This window comes from Cavia porcellus, unplaced genomic scaffold (assembly GCF_034190915.1).
Source record: "Cavia porcellus strain 051 isolate PalLab524CR breed Dunkin Hartley unplaced genomic scaffold, mCavPor4.1 scaffold_25, whole genome shotgun sequence".
NCBI lineage: Eukaryota > Metazoa > Chordata > Mammalia > Rodentia > Caviidae > Cavia > Cavia porcellus.
The window spans coordinates 29,802,331-29,819,098 of record NW_026947508.1 but is presented as its reverse complement, the minus strand read 5'-3'; the positions used below and the strand labels follow the sequence as shown (position 1 = coordinate 29,819,098).

At 41.6% G+C, this 16,768-nt stretch overlaps 1 long non-coding RNA gene and 1 gene segment (V, D, J or C); one reads left to right on the top strand and one right to left on the bottom strand.

The window, feature by feature from the left end:
* Window positions 1–804: 804 nt before the first annotated feature.
* The window catches only part of LOC134473005 (uncharacterized), a 38,646-nt gene continuing 22,682 nt past the window's right edge, over window positions 805–16,768 (bottom strand). The window contains exon 2 of the long non-coding RNA XR_010043091.1: window positions 805–2,540. This is a non-coding gene — a long non-coding RNA (uncharacterized LOC134473005). The remainder of the gene's footprint in view (window positions 2,541–16,768) is intronic.
* LOC134473004 (immunoglobulin kappa variable 2-29-like) lies at window positions 10,504–12,426 on the top strand. The segment is given in 2 exon segments: window positions 10,504–10,693; window positions 11,084–12,426. Coding segments are annotated over 2 exon segments (480 nt in total).

Sequence of the window (16,768 nt, the reverse complement as noted above, 5' to 3'; positions counted from 1 at the left end):
AGCAGGCACTTATGCCACTGAGCTAAATCCCCAGTCCCCTTTCACTGCCCTCTTATCATGTTACCCAGGAGGGAATTAACAGCCATACATTGTCTTCTCAGGATGCCCGTCACTCCTGGAGATCTGCTCCCAGCTCACAAGGCCAGAGGGGACAGATCACATCTGGGCTACCAAGTGTGGTTCCATTGGCCCTACATGGATCCTGATGCCGGGCTCTCAGTTGTTACAGACTCCAAGATTAATAAAGTTTTCAGCTCAAAAATAAAATTTGGGTGACGCCACATCTTTCTGATCAATGCAGCAAGGGAAAGGTGGACATCCAAAGTGGGGCTCTGCATCATTGTGCACTGGATCTAACCAGAGAAGTTGGAGGGTGTTCATTTGGTGATATGCAGGCATATAGCAACCATGGGATAGGAGCAAATGAGTCCTGTGAGAAAATTTCTCACAGCATTTCATAACAATGGGAAATGGAATTTATAAATGTTTGTTCCTTTGTTGTGCATTATTACTCACTAAGACACAGAAGAGTTTAGTCACTACAAGATTCTTTCTTTCTAAGATTTTTACAAGCTAACAGGAAGTTGCATCCTACTACTTCTAGGATTAAACAGCCATCAATACAACCTATCCTTGTGACACTTGATAAATCTCTAGGCCCCAGTATCTTCCTTATTGTTAAAATCCCTCAAGATATCTGCTCTCCCCAAAATTAAAAGTAGACTGAGAGAAAGCGACAAGTTTGTTTTTAAATTATTTTTAAAGAGAATAAAACAGAACAAAACCAATAAAAATAAACCAGTGTAAGTGATACAACATTTTAATACATTACAAAATCAGCAATAATTAACAGAATGCCTTTTGTTGTCTTCAAAATAGCTGAAGAGATCTTTGGACATAGTAAAAATCAAACAGAACAGAGTAAAATACAAACAATAAAAACAAAACAATAAATGCAATAAAGAAATTCAAAACAAGCCAATAGTAAATCCAAAATTGCTACCATAATACATACTGCTGTCTTTGAAACAGCTGCTCTTGCCATCCGACTTAACATAATCAAAAAAAAAAAAAAGAGAGAGAGAATAAAACCTAACCCAACAAAAGAATGGAAATAATATATGACTTTCAAAACTAGACCATAGAGAATCAACAATGGATGGAACCCTCAGAAGGAGATCCTCTCTAGCTGTCACCTTGTGTACAGCTATCCCCTGAACCTACGATCAGACCACTGGCCCTATATCTGCAATATCAGTGAAACATCAAAGCACCACAGGCAGCCAATTGCATTTCACATTGATAGCTATCATGACAGCCTGTGTTTCTGGGTTGGGGAAATTGTGGGGGGTGCACTGATACTTCTTGTTTGTCATCCTGCAAGCTGGAAGGGGCTGAGGACTGACTGTCCACAGACCAGTGGCAGCCTGCAAGGCACTGGTTCTCAGATGGTGCTTGTTTCCTGGTGTGGCCTTTCAAAAATGAAGAGTTTGATAATGGGACAATAATATCTGTTCTAAAAGTTGGCCTTTGGGCCCTACTTCCAAAGTAATATTAAAAAGTCCCATTCACCTCCTCTGATACTTTTATCCATGTCTGAATGTGCTCACATGTCAGAGCTTTGACCCATCAGTAGATGTATTGAAAGGCGGACAGATTCTGGTCATATTTTAAAATTAGAGCAAATAAGCTTTACAGACATATTGAATGTGAGATGAGAGAGAAAAGTAAAAGGAGGATAAGTGTCATGTACTTGAATGAGTCACAAGAGAGTTTGTGTTGATGTCTATGGGAGACTGCCAAGCTGTGCTCTCCAGAGAAACAAGCCCCTTTGCCTGTCCTTCAACTCTATTCATTGAGATATGCTGAGCTGGTTATATGGAGCTGGTGGTTTCCTTATCCAGCTAGAAGAATGAGATCAAGCCCAGGTAATCATTATCCACAGTGTTGACACCTGGAATGGGGGCTCCAGGAGTGGCCTCTGCAATTCCAGGGCTAACACATAAGACAGTATCTCAGCAGAAGCATTGGGACTAAGGAAGAATTACACCATCCAAGAAGGAAAGGTTCCAGATTTGCAAGCATCAAATATCCTGTCTAATTGGAGAGCCTCTGTGGCTGGTACAGCCAATGCCTGCAAAGTGTCTCTTTCTAAACGCTCAGCCATGACCCCGACCCACATCTCTGATTGATACTGATAAAAGCCATGAACTTTTGGAATTCATGGCCTCTAGTTCCATGAATAACATTGGTTCCCAGAGCTCCTGAACTGTAGGATTTTCTCTCTTTGTCATTATCTTGCACCAGTGTGCTGTATTGCCAGGTGGAACTGCCTGATAAACTCCACAGGAGATTAATAAATGTACATGGAGTGGCAATAGGCATGAGGAGTGGAACTTCAGAATTTCAAGATGCCATCAGTCTTCCAATCTTCAGTGTTCTAGGGACAGATGAATTGTGAGATTCTGGAGGTCAGGGATTCAGTCTTAGCTGCAGTCTCATCAGGCAATGAATATTCACAGAAGAAGGCAGCCTGGGTCCTGCAATGTAACCCAAAATGCAGAAGTCAAAACAGGAGTTAAAACCTGAACTGGAAACTATAGATGAGGGCTAATGATGTAAGTATTAAAGGAAAGCAGGGAAGATTCCTTTTCAGCTCCCAAAGAGTGATATAAGCCTTAAATGTAAAGGAAAACTGCATTTCTTTGAGTTTTCTCTTTCTACCTAGTTCACTAAGAGGATGTCAGTTATGCTTATATCTTTTCTCTAAATTAAGGAGAACTTAAATAAATGTCTGAATTATGATATTAGTTATTGAGATCTTTCTATTTGAAGGCTCCTGTAACATGCTCACTTATAAATACGTTTGCTGGACACATACTTTCTGGTGGGTTCTGCTTCCATTTTCACTATTCAGTTGGTATGTTTTCTATTTTTTGTTTTTTTTGTTTGTTTTTCTTGCCTTCCCTTGATGTTTTTTCAATGATCAACTACTTCTTTCTTTAAAAGTGCATCATTGAGGTCTATTCCAGCTGCAGTCCTGAGGAGTCAGGGAAGGGGAATTGCCCAACAACTAGAAAGGCGGCTTTTGGCGGGGTTCCGCATCCAAGTTCAAGAACAGGAACAGGACTCTGGAGTTCTGGGCCTGCCAGCCTCAACAATTCCAGAGGCTGGGCAGCCTGGGGTGAGTGTGCCCACACCATCCCCTGAGCCCAGCTAGTTTGGGATCCTAGCTTGGCCCCGGACAGGGAACTTTACTGCTTCCTGTGGCACTGGACCAGCTCAGTGCATCTTGAGCTGACCTGCCCCGCCCCCAGTGACCCTTTCTCAATCTGGGGACCTGGGTGGCCAAAGGCCCAGGAGCTGAGGGGATAGAAGAGGATTTCCAACAGGCCCGGGGGAAGCCTTGCAATAACACTTGAAACACAGAAATATAGGAAAATGACAAAACAGAAGACCAAAATACAATCTGAAAAATCCAGCCCATCCCAAGAAACCCTAGGAGCAATGTACACAGAAGAAAATATATGCCACACACCTGAAATAGCTGAAATAATAGCAACTTAAGTAAAAAAGCAACTCCGGGAAGCTTTAAAGGAATTTAAAGTAGAAATAATCTCCTGAGTAAAAGAAAAAATGACCAGATGCAGATGTCTTTGTAAAACCTCAGAGTCAAAACTGTGAAGAACCTGATGCCTCCCATGTACTATTATTTCCTCATAATAAGTTATGCAAGGTCACCTGCTCAGTTCATAGAGCTTGATTTCCAGTGCTCTTCCCCTCATTGAACCCATCATCTCACCTACAGACCAGTGACAGCGTGGCTTTACTCTCTCACAGCTTTGATGGGACTCTCAAACTGACCCCTTTCCACGTGACCACCTCAGATACCCTCCAGGGCCATGTCAGTCACTGGCTCAAATTACTCTGAGATGGTAAAAACCTTGATTCAATGGTGACATTCTGACGTTTAGAATATTGCTTTAAACTATGGGCTATAGCTGTGTAATATCTATTAAAAGGAACAGTAGATATGAGAAGGATATTTTATGATCATTCTGAACAGTAGTACAATTTTTCATTGTATGTTAAAATCAAGAGAAATCTTTCTTCAAGAAAGGTTTTGATAAATCCAGAATGTGTGTGTTTGTGGGCAACTGTGTGTATACATTTCTACAAGGAAACAGGCATCCTTAGAAATTTACAAATTTCAAAACCTATTCACAAGCAAATTCACATCCACTATGTAGGGCATATATTTTTTTCCTTTTCCCTTTTGCGTTCCATGGAGAAGCAAATTTACAACTTGAAGATAAATATTTTACTCTGTATCATACTTCTTTTAACTTTGGTGCTTTTATATCATTTAATTTCTAAATCATATAAAATATTTTTCTAATACTTATAAATATAAGATGATGAGAGTTTACCTGCTCCTATCAGATCTTACATTTAAAAAAATATTAAGATGAGTTCTCATGAAGTGAGAATTTCTTTGTTCCCAAGGCTAAGAAGCACGAGCCTTCCCCTCCCAGAAACTGATCTGCACACGCCCCCATATCCTGGGGACTTCAGTCCTGTCTGGGATGGGCACAGCCCTGAATATTCTGTACCTGATGGAGACTCGGACACAGCATGGACTGTAGCTCTATTGTTTTCCTCCCAATGCAGAGATATTTTATACCACTGGGCTCACATGAGAAGCCTCCCACCATGCTGGTCTCTCTTTCTACACCACTGCACCCACCATGGAATTTGCATTTTGTCCCCAGGGAGGACCTTCCCAAGAAAGTTTCAGATATAAGCTGGCTCTAGCTTTCCCTTAACTGATCAGGACTCTTCAGTTCAGTTTCATGAAATGAGGCTTGCTTTTCAGCTCCTGGGGCTGCTACTGTTCTGGATCACTGGTAAGGACACAGGGATATCAGGAGGGGCATGAGGTGAGAGGGAGAGCCTCGGGGTCCCACTGCCACTCAAATGATTTCTGTCCACACCTGAGATGTGCAGCCCTCACTTGAACCATGGGTGTGTGAGGTTAGATCAGAGTGAAGAAAATTCTTAAAGGACTCAGGACCTGACCTATCAGGAAGACTTCCAAAAAAGAAAGAGAGGGTTGCTCATACCAATTCTAGAGGGATTCTTGTGATTCTTGTGATTAGAAAAAAAAATATATATATATATATTATATATATAAAGTATATATTTATATATATTTATATATATATATATATAAAGTATATGACAATACTTTAGCTTGATAATGGCAGGAAAGAGAAAACCATGATAGTTGATTCATGATTTTGCATTTCTCTTTCACCATTTTAGGATCCACAGGAGATGTGATGACACAGACCCCACAATCTCTCTCCATCTCTCCGGGAGAGCAGCCTCCATCTCCTGCAGGTCCAGTGAGAGCCTCTTGCATAGTGATGGAAACACCTATTTGAGCTAGATGTTGCACAAGCCAGGCCAGGCTCCTCAGGGCATGATTTATAAAGTTTCCAGCTGGTTTCCTGGCATCTCAGACAGGTTCAGTGGCAGTGCCTCAGGGACAGATTTCACACTAAAAATCAGCAAGGTGGAGGCTGAGGACACTGGAGTTTATTATTGTTTACAAGATACAAAACATCCTACCACAGTGACACAGCCCTAAACAAAAACCTCCCAGCCAAGAGATGCCCAGCTGCCCTCCTGCACTGCTCTCTGGGGAGCAGCACAGCACAGACTGCGCTGTGTGAGAGAGAGAGGTTGAAGAACAAGTTGCAGCTGAGGCCTCTGTCCAGTAGTAAGAGTGAAGGAAACAACAGAGCAGCTGGGATGTGTGCTCTGCTGAGTGTCTGGCACAGAGGTAGAAGGATGGAGAAGACTCCCTTGGGGATATCATGAGTATGCATGTCCCCTCAGCCTGTCTGTCACTCCTGCAGAGCCATCCCCCTGTCCTGAGACTCAGTGGATCATCTGGAAGTGATGCATCATGCAGATCTCTTGGTCTTACTGCCTCCATGAAGATTAAAGCTCTTGGACAAAACAAACTTCAGTCCTGTCACATCTCTCATCAATGTAGCACAGCATATGTGAGCAGCCAAATTGTGATTCTGCCTCATTATATACTGCGGATGACCTGAGAGAAGCTGAAGAATCTTCATTTGGTGATACCCGGAAATAAAGCTATCATGCGATGATGGCAAACAACTTGTCAGAAAATGCTTCATAACACTTAGCAGCAAGTACACAAGGGTTTTTTTGGGCCATTTTTGCTTCCATTCTTCAGTACCACTCACAAAGACATATGCAGCTTTATTCTCCATAAAGATCTTTCTTTCCATACTTTTTACAAGCAAACAAGACATGCAGACTAATTTCTGTCAAAATTAAGGCATTCATCTCACAACACCACCCATCTTCCTAAGTATCATTAGCCTCCATTTCTTTCTTTTCGAGAAAATTCTACAGGGCCACTTCTTTTCAGAGAGAAAGAGGGAGAGGGAGGAAGGGGGAAAGAGAAACAGAGACAGAGACACACAGAGAGACGCACCAAGAAAAGGGGAAAAAAAGGAGATCCTATAGAGCCAAGACAAAGTTTTAAAAATGATTCTCTTTCTCAAATGTAAAATTAAACTGCTGAATGAACATCAAAATAACTTCTAGGACAGGATATTATAAATGGCCAAAACATTGTGTCTTTTAGGCGGTCACAGCTCTTTTGGGGAAGGGGCCAGATTTCAAACATTACTTTTATAAGAGTTGACCCCACCCTGCCATGTGTTTGTCAGTCCTATGAAGGGCAAGGAAAGTTACTAACATTCCCCTTTCAATTACCTTGAAACGTTTTCTTCTACCATGCTGTTGCTATAGCAAACTCAAACACGGCAGCAACACAAGATCCAGAGATAGATTTGTTTGTGTTTTGGGGCAGCGACAAGAAATCAGTTCTTATAAAAATGTGAGATCCAAAGGCTCAGGGAGAGAGGCTTTTGTGAGGTTACAAAGGGGAAGTACAGAGGTAGGGCACTTGGCTGTCTTTGATTGGTCCCTCAATATGTGTCATACTGACCACCTGGGCATCACAGTGACCTGCCTATTCTGAGAAACAAAAGTATCAGGAACTGTAGCAGGCACTGCTATCTGGGCAACAAACAGAAACTCAAGCTGTGGGTATGTGGGCTTTTTCTGCTACACTGTGATCTGCTTTAAAAAGTGCAGATCTCTTTGCAGTATCTCACAGCACTGAAGCAGTGAAGAATCACATACCACGGGTGTACCATTATTTCCGCAGAATAAGTTTTGCAAGATCACTTGCTTAGTTCATCGAACTTCATTCCCAGTGTTCTTCCTCTGATTTGAATCCATCCTCTTTCCTACCCCCATCATCAGGCATCTATAGCACACAAGCCATTCTGTACACTGCAACAACTCTCTTCTCATACCTGATATCACAAGCTTATTATTCTCCTCTCATCAGCCCACTGGCCACACCCCATTAAAAAATCAATACCAGAACATGCATGAAATCAAAATAGATATACTGTCAGACAGTAGAAAGCAGGCAGGGAAGAACACACTGGATCTACTTGCAGCTCAGGAAAATCCCAATTTCAGGCTGTAGGTGTAATTCACAGCAGTGATTAACTAGCAATGCAGTGCAGAGGTCCTGAGGTCTGTCTCAAACACACCACAATAAAACAAAAGAAGCTAGGTAAGAAAAAAGAACGAAAGAAAAGGAGAGAGAGAGAGAGAGAGAGAGAGAGAGAGAGAGAGAGCGAGTCTAATGTAGATCCATAGCCAGACCAGTGTTCCCTGAATCTGTGTGCATGGATCATCGCGACATGAGGAGTTTTCAGAGTCCTGCCCCAGAATCCAAGGATGGCAGCCAAGCATGGGGATAGGGACCGTGACAGTAAATCAGGGCTAAGAGATCGCTGCATATTTTAGGCAGAGAGTTAGTTTGATATGAGATTTTTTTCTTTTGTTTTGGGGAGAAAAGAGTTTTTATCATTATTATTCTGTGTTTTACATGAGAGTTGGATCATATCTAACTTCAAATAAAAAATCACGTCATTGGGGAAAATCAGTGACTTACACAGGATGGCTAAGATGATGAGCTGAGGATCTCACCGTGGGTCTGAAGTGATCACCGTACCTCCTCCACAGGGGAAAAAAAAACACAGTGGGCCTGAGAATGACTCCATCATTCTGGTACCACTCAAATTCAAAGCTCGAACTTGTTTGCACATAGCCTTGGGGCAAAGGTGCCCAAATGACAACCTGTCTGGGAGGGGGACATAGCCAGGAAATTACACAGAAATGCTCACGAATCCTATTTAAGGACCACAAAGTCAGACCCTTTGGGAATTAAAAATAGAATAGATAAACTAAGTACCAATGAAAGTATCAGACAGCAAAAGGCTCTTTCCGTACTTCTGATTTGGGACTTCTGAGAGGATAGCAAGGAAATAAATTATAAACCTGATATTACATAAAAAGAGAAGGAAACTACAGGAAAAAATTAATCAGCTCAATACATTTTATACACATTGTAAATCATTCAAATCATCCTTATAATCCAGCCACACGTATTATTCACAATCAACTGGTGTTTTACTTTTATTTAATCAATGTAATATTATCTGTTATTTTGCTGTCAACAGACTATTGCTTGTTATTTTCTTAGGTATGAAATATTAAAATAAAATCTTATACTCTTTTGTAGTTTCATCTGAGGCATTGGAACACTTCCATAGAACACAGCCAAACTTCATGTGCTGTGTAATTTTTAAAACTTTCCTATTTCCAGGGAAAAAAATGTGAAAGCTGACTTAGTGTGTCCAAGTCTGAACTTAACCACTTGTGGTCTCCTTCGCATATGCATTAAGCTTTAGAACTTGGTATTGTGACTGCTCCAATGAGATGAAATTTATTTTCTTTAATTTCATTTACTAATGATTCTTGTGATACAAATGAGGAATGGGGGTTTAAGATACCAGATCAGTCCAACAAGTGAACTTTCCAACTTCTCAGACTGTTTGGAAAAAGCCCACACATTCAGAAGACAAAGTCACCCAAGACAGATAGTGAATGACTGTCAGCCCAGCACACTGAGGCTGAGGCCCAGGATGGACAGGGCAGAAACTGGGCAGTTGAACAACACAATGAGACCCAGTCTCAGAGTCAGAGAAATACAAAGGACTGGTGACGTAGCTCAGTGTGAGCTTCCTCGATTTAAGCCCCAACACACACACACACACACATAGTGATAAGAACATCCAGAGTCCTTATTTACAATAAAATTGCACACTACAGAATCCTTATTTACTTCTTTTACCACAAACACACTTTCCCAAATGTGTGAGAGGCACACTGCAGCTCTTGGGCTGCCATACACAAAAACGAACTTACAGACTAATGACAGCATGGCTTTACTCTCTCACAGCTTTGGAAGAAGTCTCGAACTCACCCCCTTTCCACAGTGACCAACTCAGAAAACATCCAGGACCATGTCAGCTTTTGGTTCAAATTGCCCTGAGACATTAAAACACTGGATTCAATCGTGACATTGTTATTGAGAATGGCTCTTTAAACCATAGACCATGGCTACCCAATATCTATTTAAAAAATGTAGATATGAGAAGGATGCTTTAGGAATATTTAACAAGAGAGTAGCATAAATTATTCCTCATTCATTTTGGATAAAAGCAAGAGAAACAGTACCCTAACAAAGATTTTGATAAATCTGGTGTGTGTGCGTGTGTGTGTGTGTGTGTGTGTGTGTGTGTGTGTGTGTATACATATCTACAAGACAGCAGTCTTGACCAGATATTTACTGATTTCAAAATCTATTCACAGGAATTTTACATCCACTATGTAAGTTCTATTTTTTTGTCCTTTCCTCTTGCCTTCAAAAGAGTTACTGATTTCCAAGTTGAAGACAGCTACATGTATGTGTATCATAGCTTTTGATTTTACTGCTCTGGTGTCATCTAATTGTTAGGTAAGCTTCAAGACTATTTCTAATACTTGTTTGTAAGATTATGAAAGTTAACTGGTTACAGCAAAATGGCTCCTCATCTCTGCTACCTGCTGCTCAGGTAGAAAATGCTAAAGACGAGTTCTCATGAAGAGAAAATTGCATCTTTCTCCTCCAGGAGGCTAAGAGCCATGACACTTCCCATCCCAGAGACTGATTTGCACATCCCCTGTATCCTGAGACTGCAGTCCTGTCTGGATGGGCAGAGCCCTGAGCAGTGTGTCTGTGTTGCAGACACACGTTTTCCAAGGGATCCTTGCACTCACTGCTGCACACAGCATAAATTGTAGCTCTATTGTTTTCTTCCCCATTCAGAGGACATTTTAGAACAGATTTTGGATTGTTTATTTTTGTTTGGGACCTGGAATGGAACCCACATCTGCATGCTCACAAGGCAGACACTTACGACACTGTGCAAAACACCCAACAAAGAGGATATTTTATACCACTAGGCACACAAGGGAAACCTCCCATCATGCACTTCACTCCTTCTGCACCACTGCACCCACCAGGGAATTTGCATTTTGTCTCCAGGGTGGACCTTCCCAAGCAAGTCTCAGATAAAATCTGACACTAACTTGGCCTTGCCTGATCAGGACTCTTCAGTTCAGTTTCTCAAAATGAGGCTCCCTCTTCAGCCCCTGGGGCTGCTACTCTTCTGTATCACTGGTAAGGACACAGGGGGATAAGGAGGAACATGAAGTGAGGGAGAGTTTCAGGGATGCTCTGCTGCCTGGCTGAATTCTGTACATAACTGAGATGTGCATCCATGACTTGAAGCATGGATGTGTGAGTTTAGATCAGCAAGTGAAGAAAATCCCCAAAGGACTCAGGAGGTGTCCTCTCATGAAGACTGCCATAAAGAAAGATAGGGCTGCTCAGATGAGTTCTAGAGGGAATCATGTGACTAGATATCCTGTCAATTATCTCAAAATTTAAAAATTTTCTTTTTAAATTAATTACAAATATAATGTAGCTCAATACTTACAAGAAAACAAAAGCTAGGTAAATGACTCATGGTGTTTGTATGTGATTTGCCCTTTTTCTTCATCATTTTAGGATCCACTGGAGATGTTGTGATGACCCAGACCCCACTCTCTCTGTCCATCGCCCCTGGAGAGCCGGCCTCTATCTCCTGCAGGTCCAGCCAGAGCCTCCTCTCTAGTAATGGAAATACCTATTTGCATTGGGTTGTGCACAAGCCAGGCCAGGCTCCACATGGTGTGATTTACCTGGTTTCATACCGGTATTCTGGTATCTCAGACAGATTCAGTGGCAGTGGGTCAGGGACAGATTTTGTCCTCAAAATTAGCAAGGTGGAGGCTGAGGACGCTGGAGTTTATTACTGTGTGCAAAGTACACATGAACCTCGCACAGTGCTACAGCCCCGAACACAAACCTCCCTGCCTGGGGAGGCCCAGCTGCCCTCCTGCACTGCTGTCTGGGGAGCAGCAGAGTGCAGCCTGCTCTCTGTGAGAGGAAGAGGCTGAAGAATCAGAAAAACAAGTTGTAACTGAGGTCTCTGCCCTGCCTAGAGAATGAGGAAGACAACACAACAGCCAGGATCTGTGTTCTGGTGAGGAAGCTGACTCAGAGAGAGAATGGAGCTGAACTCCAGAGCTTCTTTAGTGCCTTAAAACTTCTGTTGTTTTATGAAACTGAAAAAAATACAAACCAAATGAACCATGAATTTTGCTAAAATGACCAACAAGCTAGAAATGGCCTCCACAGTTGGAAATTTCTCTTGCAATTTTCTCACATTGTGATTATCCAGTGGGAAACGGTCACCATGGACTCTCCTTTCAGCCAAGCTGGTACTCCTATGATGCTGCGCCCATTTCCAGAGGGCAGCATTAAAGGGATCACTTCTGGTATTGCAATGTTGGGCTTTGTGTGACTCCATAGATCATCGGAAGTGGTGCCTCATGCAGGGCTCTTGGTCTTACTGACTCCATGGTGAGTAAAAGTCCTGGCCTAAAGAAACCTCAGTCATGTCATGTCTGTCTAGTCAATGTAGCACAGCAAAGGTGAGCATTCAAATTGTGATTCTGCCTCGAGGTACCTGAGGATGACCTCAGAGAAGTTGGGTCTATCCTTATTTGGTGATATCCAGGATTACAGCTACCTATCAAGGAGACAAACAAATGCTCAGAAAATTTCTCACAGCAATTAGTAGCAATTTTCCTTGCTTTTTATGGGCAATCTTTGGCTCTGTTCTCCATCACAAGCACATATGCAGCTTTAGTTTCCACAAGGATCATTTGTAAAAAGATTTTTATTGGAAAAAAAGACATGCAGACCTGACATTTTCAGAATTAAGGCAGGTGCCTCTCACCTCCCCTCATCCTCATGAGACATGCTTGATAAATCTCAATAGGCTCCATTTCTTCCATTTGTGATAATCCTCCAGGACCACTACTATCCTCAAAGTTAAATGTTTTTTTTTTTTGTGGTGTTCTTGTTTGTGGTTTTTTTGTTGTTGTTTTGTTTTGTTTTGGTACTGGGAATTGAACTCATGACCTCGTGTTTGCCAGGCACACATTTGTGCCTCTGCACTAAAACCCCAGGTCAAAGTTAAATGTAAGATAATAGAAATGAAGAGTCTGATAATAGGAACAATTGATATCTCTTTGCTATTTTTGGCCTTTCAGACATCATTGAAAGTGAACATTAAAAAGTTCTCTAATCCCATTATCTAAGGCAGCATGTGCTTACTTTTCCAGACCTTGCACCAGGTGTTTCAAAAGGTGGGAAGGCTCTGGTCATGGTTTAAAGGCAGAACAAGTAAGTTTTCTGACATCCTGGACATGAACTGAGGCAGAACAAGCAAATCATAGACTGCCTTATATTTGGAAAGGATCCATCACAGAATTTACAAGAAGCCTCCTTCAATGGGAAGGCAGAAAAAGCAACACTGGGTAACAAGGGGAACTAAGGACTTGCAGGGGAGCATATTTCCAGTGGTGAGATGGCCCCAGGCCTCCACTCAACCCTTGTATATGTGAGATGCTAGATCTCTGGGAAGTGATCTGAACTAGAAGATGCAAATATAGGGATAGAGGTGAGGTCACCAGGAAATGATGGTAAGTAGATGAGGACAGACTGGGACCTAAAAGGCAGCCCAATTCTCAGAAGTCAGGACACAAGGAGAAACCTACAATGGAGGCTGTGGAGTAGGAGTAACCTGTAGGAAGGAGAGAGAGAGAGGAGAAAACAGACAGAGACAAAGACAGAAGCAGAGAGACAGAGTGAGACTGAGAGAGGGGGACACATAGGAAGGGTGAGAAATTGAGATCCTAGAGCCAAGACAGTGCTTTAAGAATCTCTTTTCCTTTCACAAATGTAAAATTAAAGTGTTGAATGAGCATTAAATTGACCGTTAGGGCGGGTTGTTAAAAACCTTCTAACCACTGTGTTTCTTAGAAGAGCACAGCTCTTTCCAGGCAGGGCAAGATTTCAAACATTACTTTTAAAACAGACAGCCCCTTGCTGACACCTGTTGGTCAGTCCTGTGAAGCACAAGTTCCAAGTAAAAAACATTCCCCTTCCAAGTTGCGTCCAATTGTTTTTCTCCCATACTGTTGCTCTGGTAAGTAGAAAAGCCAAAAGGACACACAAGATTCAGAGGCAGATTTACTAACACTTACAGGCAAAAACAAGAAACCAATACTTCTATCAAGTCAGCCACGAAGCCGCAGGGAAAGAGGTCTTTATCGGGTTACCCTGAGGAAGTACAGAGATAGAGCACTTTGCTGTCTGTGATTGGTTCTTACAATATGCATCACAGTGACCTGCCCTTTTTAAGAAACAGAAGTAACAGGAACTGTAGCAGGATCAGGGCAAGGGACAGAAACTCAAGGTAAAGAGCTTGCGTGGGGGCTGTTTCTGCTCCTCTGCAATCTGCTTTAACAAGTGCAGATCTCTTGGCAGTATCTCAGAGCACTGAAGCTGTGAAGCATCGGATGCTTCGCCTATGCTGGTATTTCCATAGAATATGATGTGCAGGGTCACATTGTAGTTGTACAAATATTAATGAGAGCCAGTATAAATACAATAGATCCCCCATTAACACTTTTTCTCGCCCATAATCTGAGTTTTTCCCCAGGCAATTGGAAGACTTTTAAGATAACTTTTATAGCGCAATGGCTACGTGTTATGCAAGGTTAAAAAAAATCTACGCAGGAAAATGCACAAGGGCCAGGGACACCACTCAATGCACCTCTTGTATGAGGCAGGTCCAAGGTCGTGAATTTAATGCAGGTACCCCCCCCCCAAATAAACAAAACAAACACTTGTTCAAATACTATAGGGTACCAATATAAACATCCACAGATCTTTCCCAGGAAAGTGGAAGCTTTTTACTTTACAAAGAAATGGGCACATGCTGCCCTTTACTCCTCATTCTCATGCACAGAAAATTCTTAGGGAGATATTTTCTCAGATTTCATCTTGCAAACATACTGAAATATTTTATTCACTATCCTGTTATCCAGTTTAATGACCACAGAAGAGACTGAATGTCTCACAGCACTGAACCTCTGGACTATTTGATGAGTCGTGAGTACCATTATTCCTATTTAACCTGTTGGAAACAGCCTCTAAGGAACATGCCAAACCATTTGCTTTCTTCATCGAGCTCATTCCCAGTGCTTTCCCATTATCTGAATGGCACCTCTGACCTACCTCATCCTCAGAAAATTAGGGCAACCACACCAGATCTCTGCTGCCTGTGCTCTGACATTATAGGCCTGAAATTCTGCTGTCAGAATATTCTGACGACTACGTACAACTACTGACAAAACACACATGTGCACATATGCACACACACCTACAATCAGATGAGTCCTCAGATACTACAAAGCCACAGTGTACAATAGCTAATGATCAATCATTTGCTCATAACTAGAGTTACTAAACAAACCTAGATGCTGAAGTTAAAAAGATCAACAGTTTACTTTATCTAAAACATTGCTCTTTTGTATGAAATCTGATTCTTTCATACTGAAGTTGTTATTACACTAATTTTGGCATTTTTTATTCTTCTGTCAAGATTCTAGGCAGCTTTGCTAAGGAACATTGACACCCCTGATTAAATTTTGCATTAAAACAAATGCTGCATGACTGACACACTAATCTGGATCAAGAGCACAAAGGGCAGAGATCATTGAACAGAGCTCATAAAGAGGAGCCTGGAAGGTGATGGGCGGCACGTTGTCACTGTTGCAGTACTCATCCTGGGGGAGGAAGCACTCTAGCCTGAAATCACAGAGTGAAAGCTGGCAATCCAGAGACCTTTGCAGAGACACAGATGCTATAGACTGCACATCCTGGTGAGTGGTATGGATTTGGTCATTTGTGAGAGACTGGTCATTTTCAAGAGAGGCCAACTGAGCTTCAAACTCAGAAAAACCACTGTCTCCTCTCCTGGCTTTCAGTTAAGTTCAAGACCACAGAAGTGACACTGACTGCTGCAGGCTGAAAAAATCTGGTGTCACCCTCATGAATGGAAAGTGCCCTGAACGTCAATGGCAATAAAGTTGAGGCTCACTGAGATTATGCACTACCTCACCATAAAGCAAATTCTGGCTTGTTGGGATAAATCAGCATGGACCTAGATTCTGTCTACACATTTTCTCTACCAGTGATAGCAGAGATGCAACTTGGGGAGGAGAGTTTCCTTCTCTCTCTCTCTCATTATTTGTTTTGCTTTTTATGCTTGACCTTTTCTTTATATGAATGTAAACATGGTTTCCGGTTTTCTGGTGATTGTGTTTCTGTTCTGTTCTTTCTTTAATTTCTTCTTTTTCTTTCCTTCCCAGACTGACATTGCCTAATGGTCACTGAAAACGCTGTGGGCCAGTGTAAAGTGACCAGAGGATGGGCCAACAAGGCAACAACTACTCAACTCATAAATTGAAGAGGTAGGATCTTACAACACAACTGAAAACACAAAAGCGGTCTACACCTGGAAGACACTTTCAGTAGTCATTTCCTAAAGGTTCTAAATAACAGCAATCAGGATATCCACCATAGGCAATTCAGAAGCATCAACTCAAGAATTAAACTAAGAAAAAGAAAATTAGAAAATGAGAAGGCAATTCCACAAGTGCAACTCCAGACAATCAGTGAAACAAAGGCAAGACAAGGGGGAACGGAGGTGGGACCACTCAAAAGCCAGCTACCGTGACTGTCTGAAATGATCACATCAAAATAAATTAACAAGGATCTAGATCAAACTAAATCAGAAATGATTTGATAGAAAACAAACAGATAGTGGCCATAATGGAAAACACCCCTAGGTACTGTACACCAGATACAGATTAATAAATAGAGGAACTTAGGAAAATGAGAGAAACCATGAAGACCAACATAGATACATAATGGAATTCATACAAGAGACTCAGGGAGATATCCAAAATATTGAAACTTTCACTGAATGTATAAACAGCAGAATAAACCAATGTGAGAACAGAATGTCAAATACCAAACACATGTTTTTGGTTAATAATTATGAAAAGAAAGATTTCCTAAAAATAGAAAGGAATGATAAGATGTCCATCCAGAAGGTGCTATATCATGTGAAGAAGTATAACATAAGAATGGTTAGAGATGATGAAAACAGCAGGAGATAGCACAAATAACAAAAAAAGACTGATCAGAGGCACCATGGCAGAAAACTTCTCACCAAGATAAAAGAATCTGACACACCTATAAGTTAGTCAAATAGAACTCTATCTATGACTA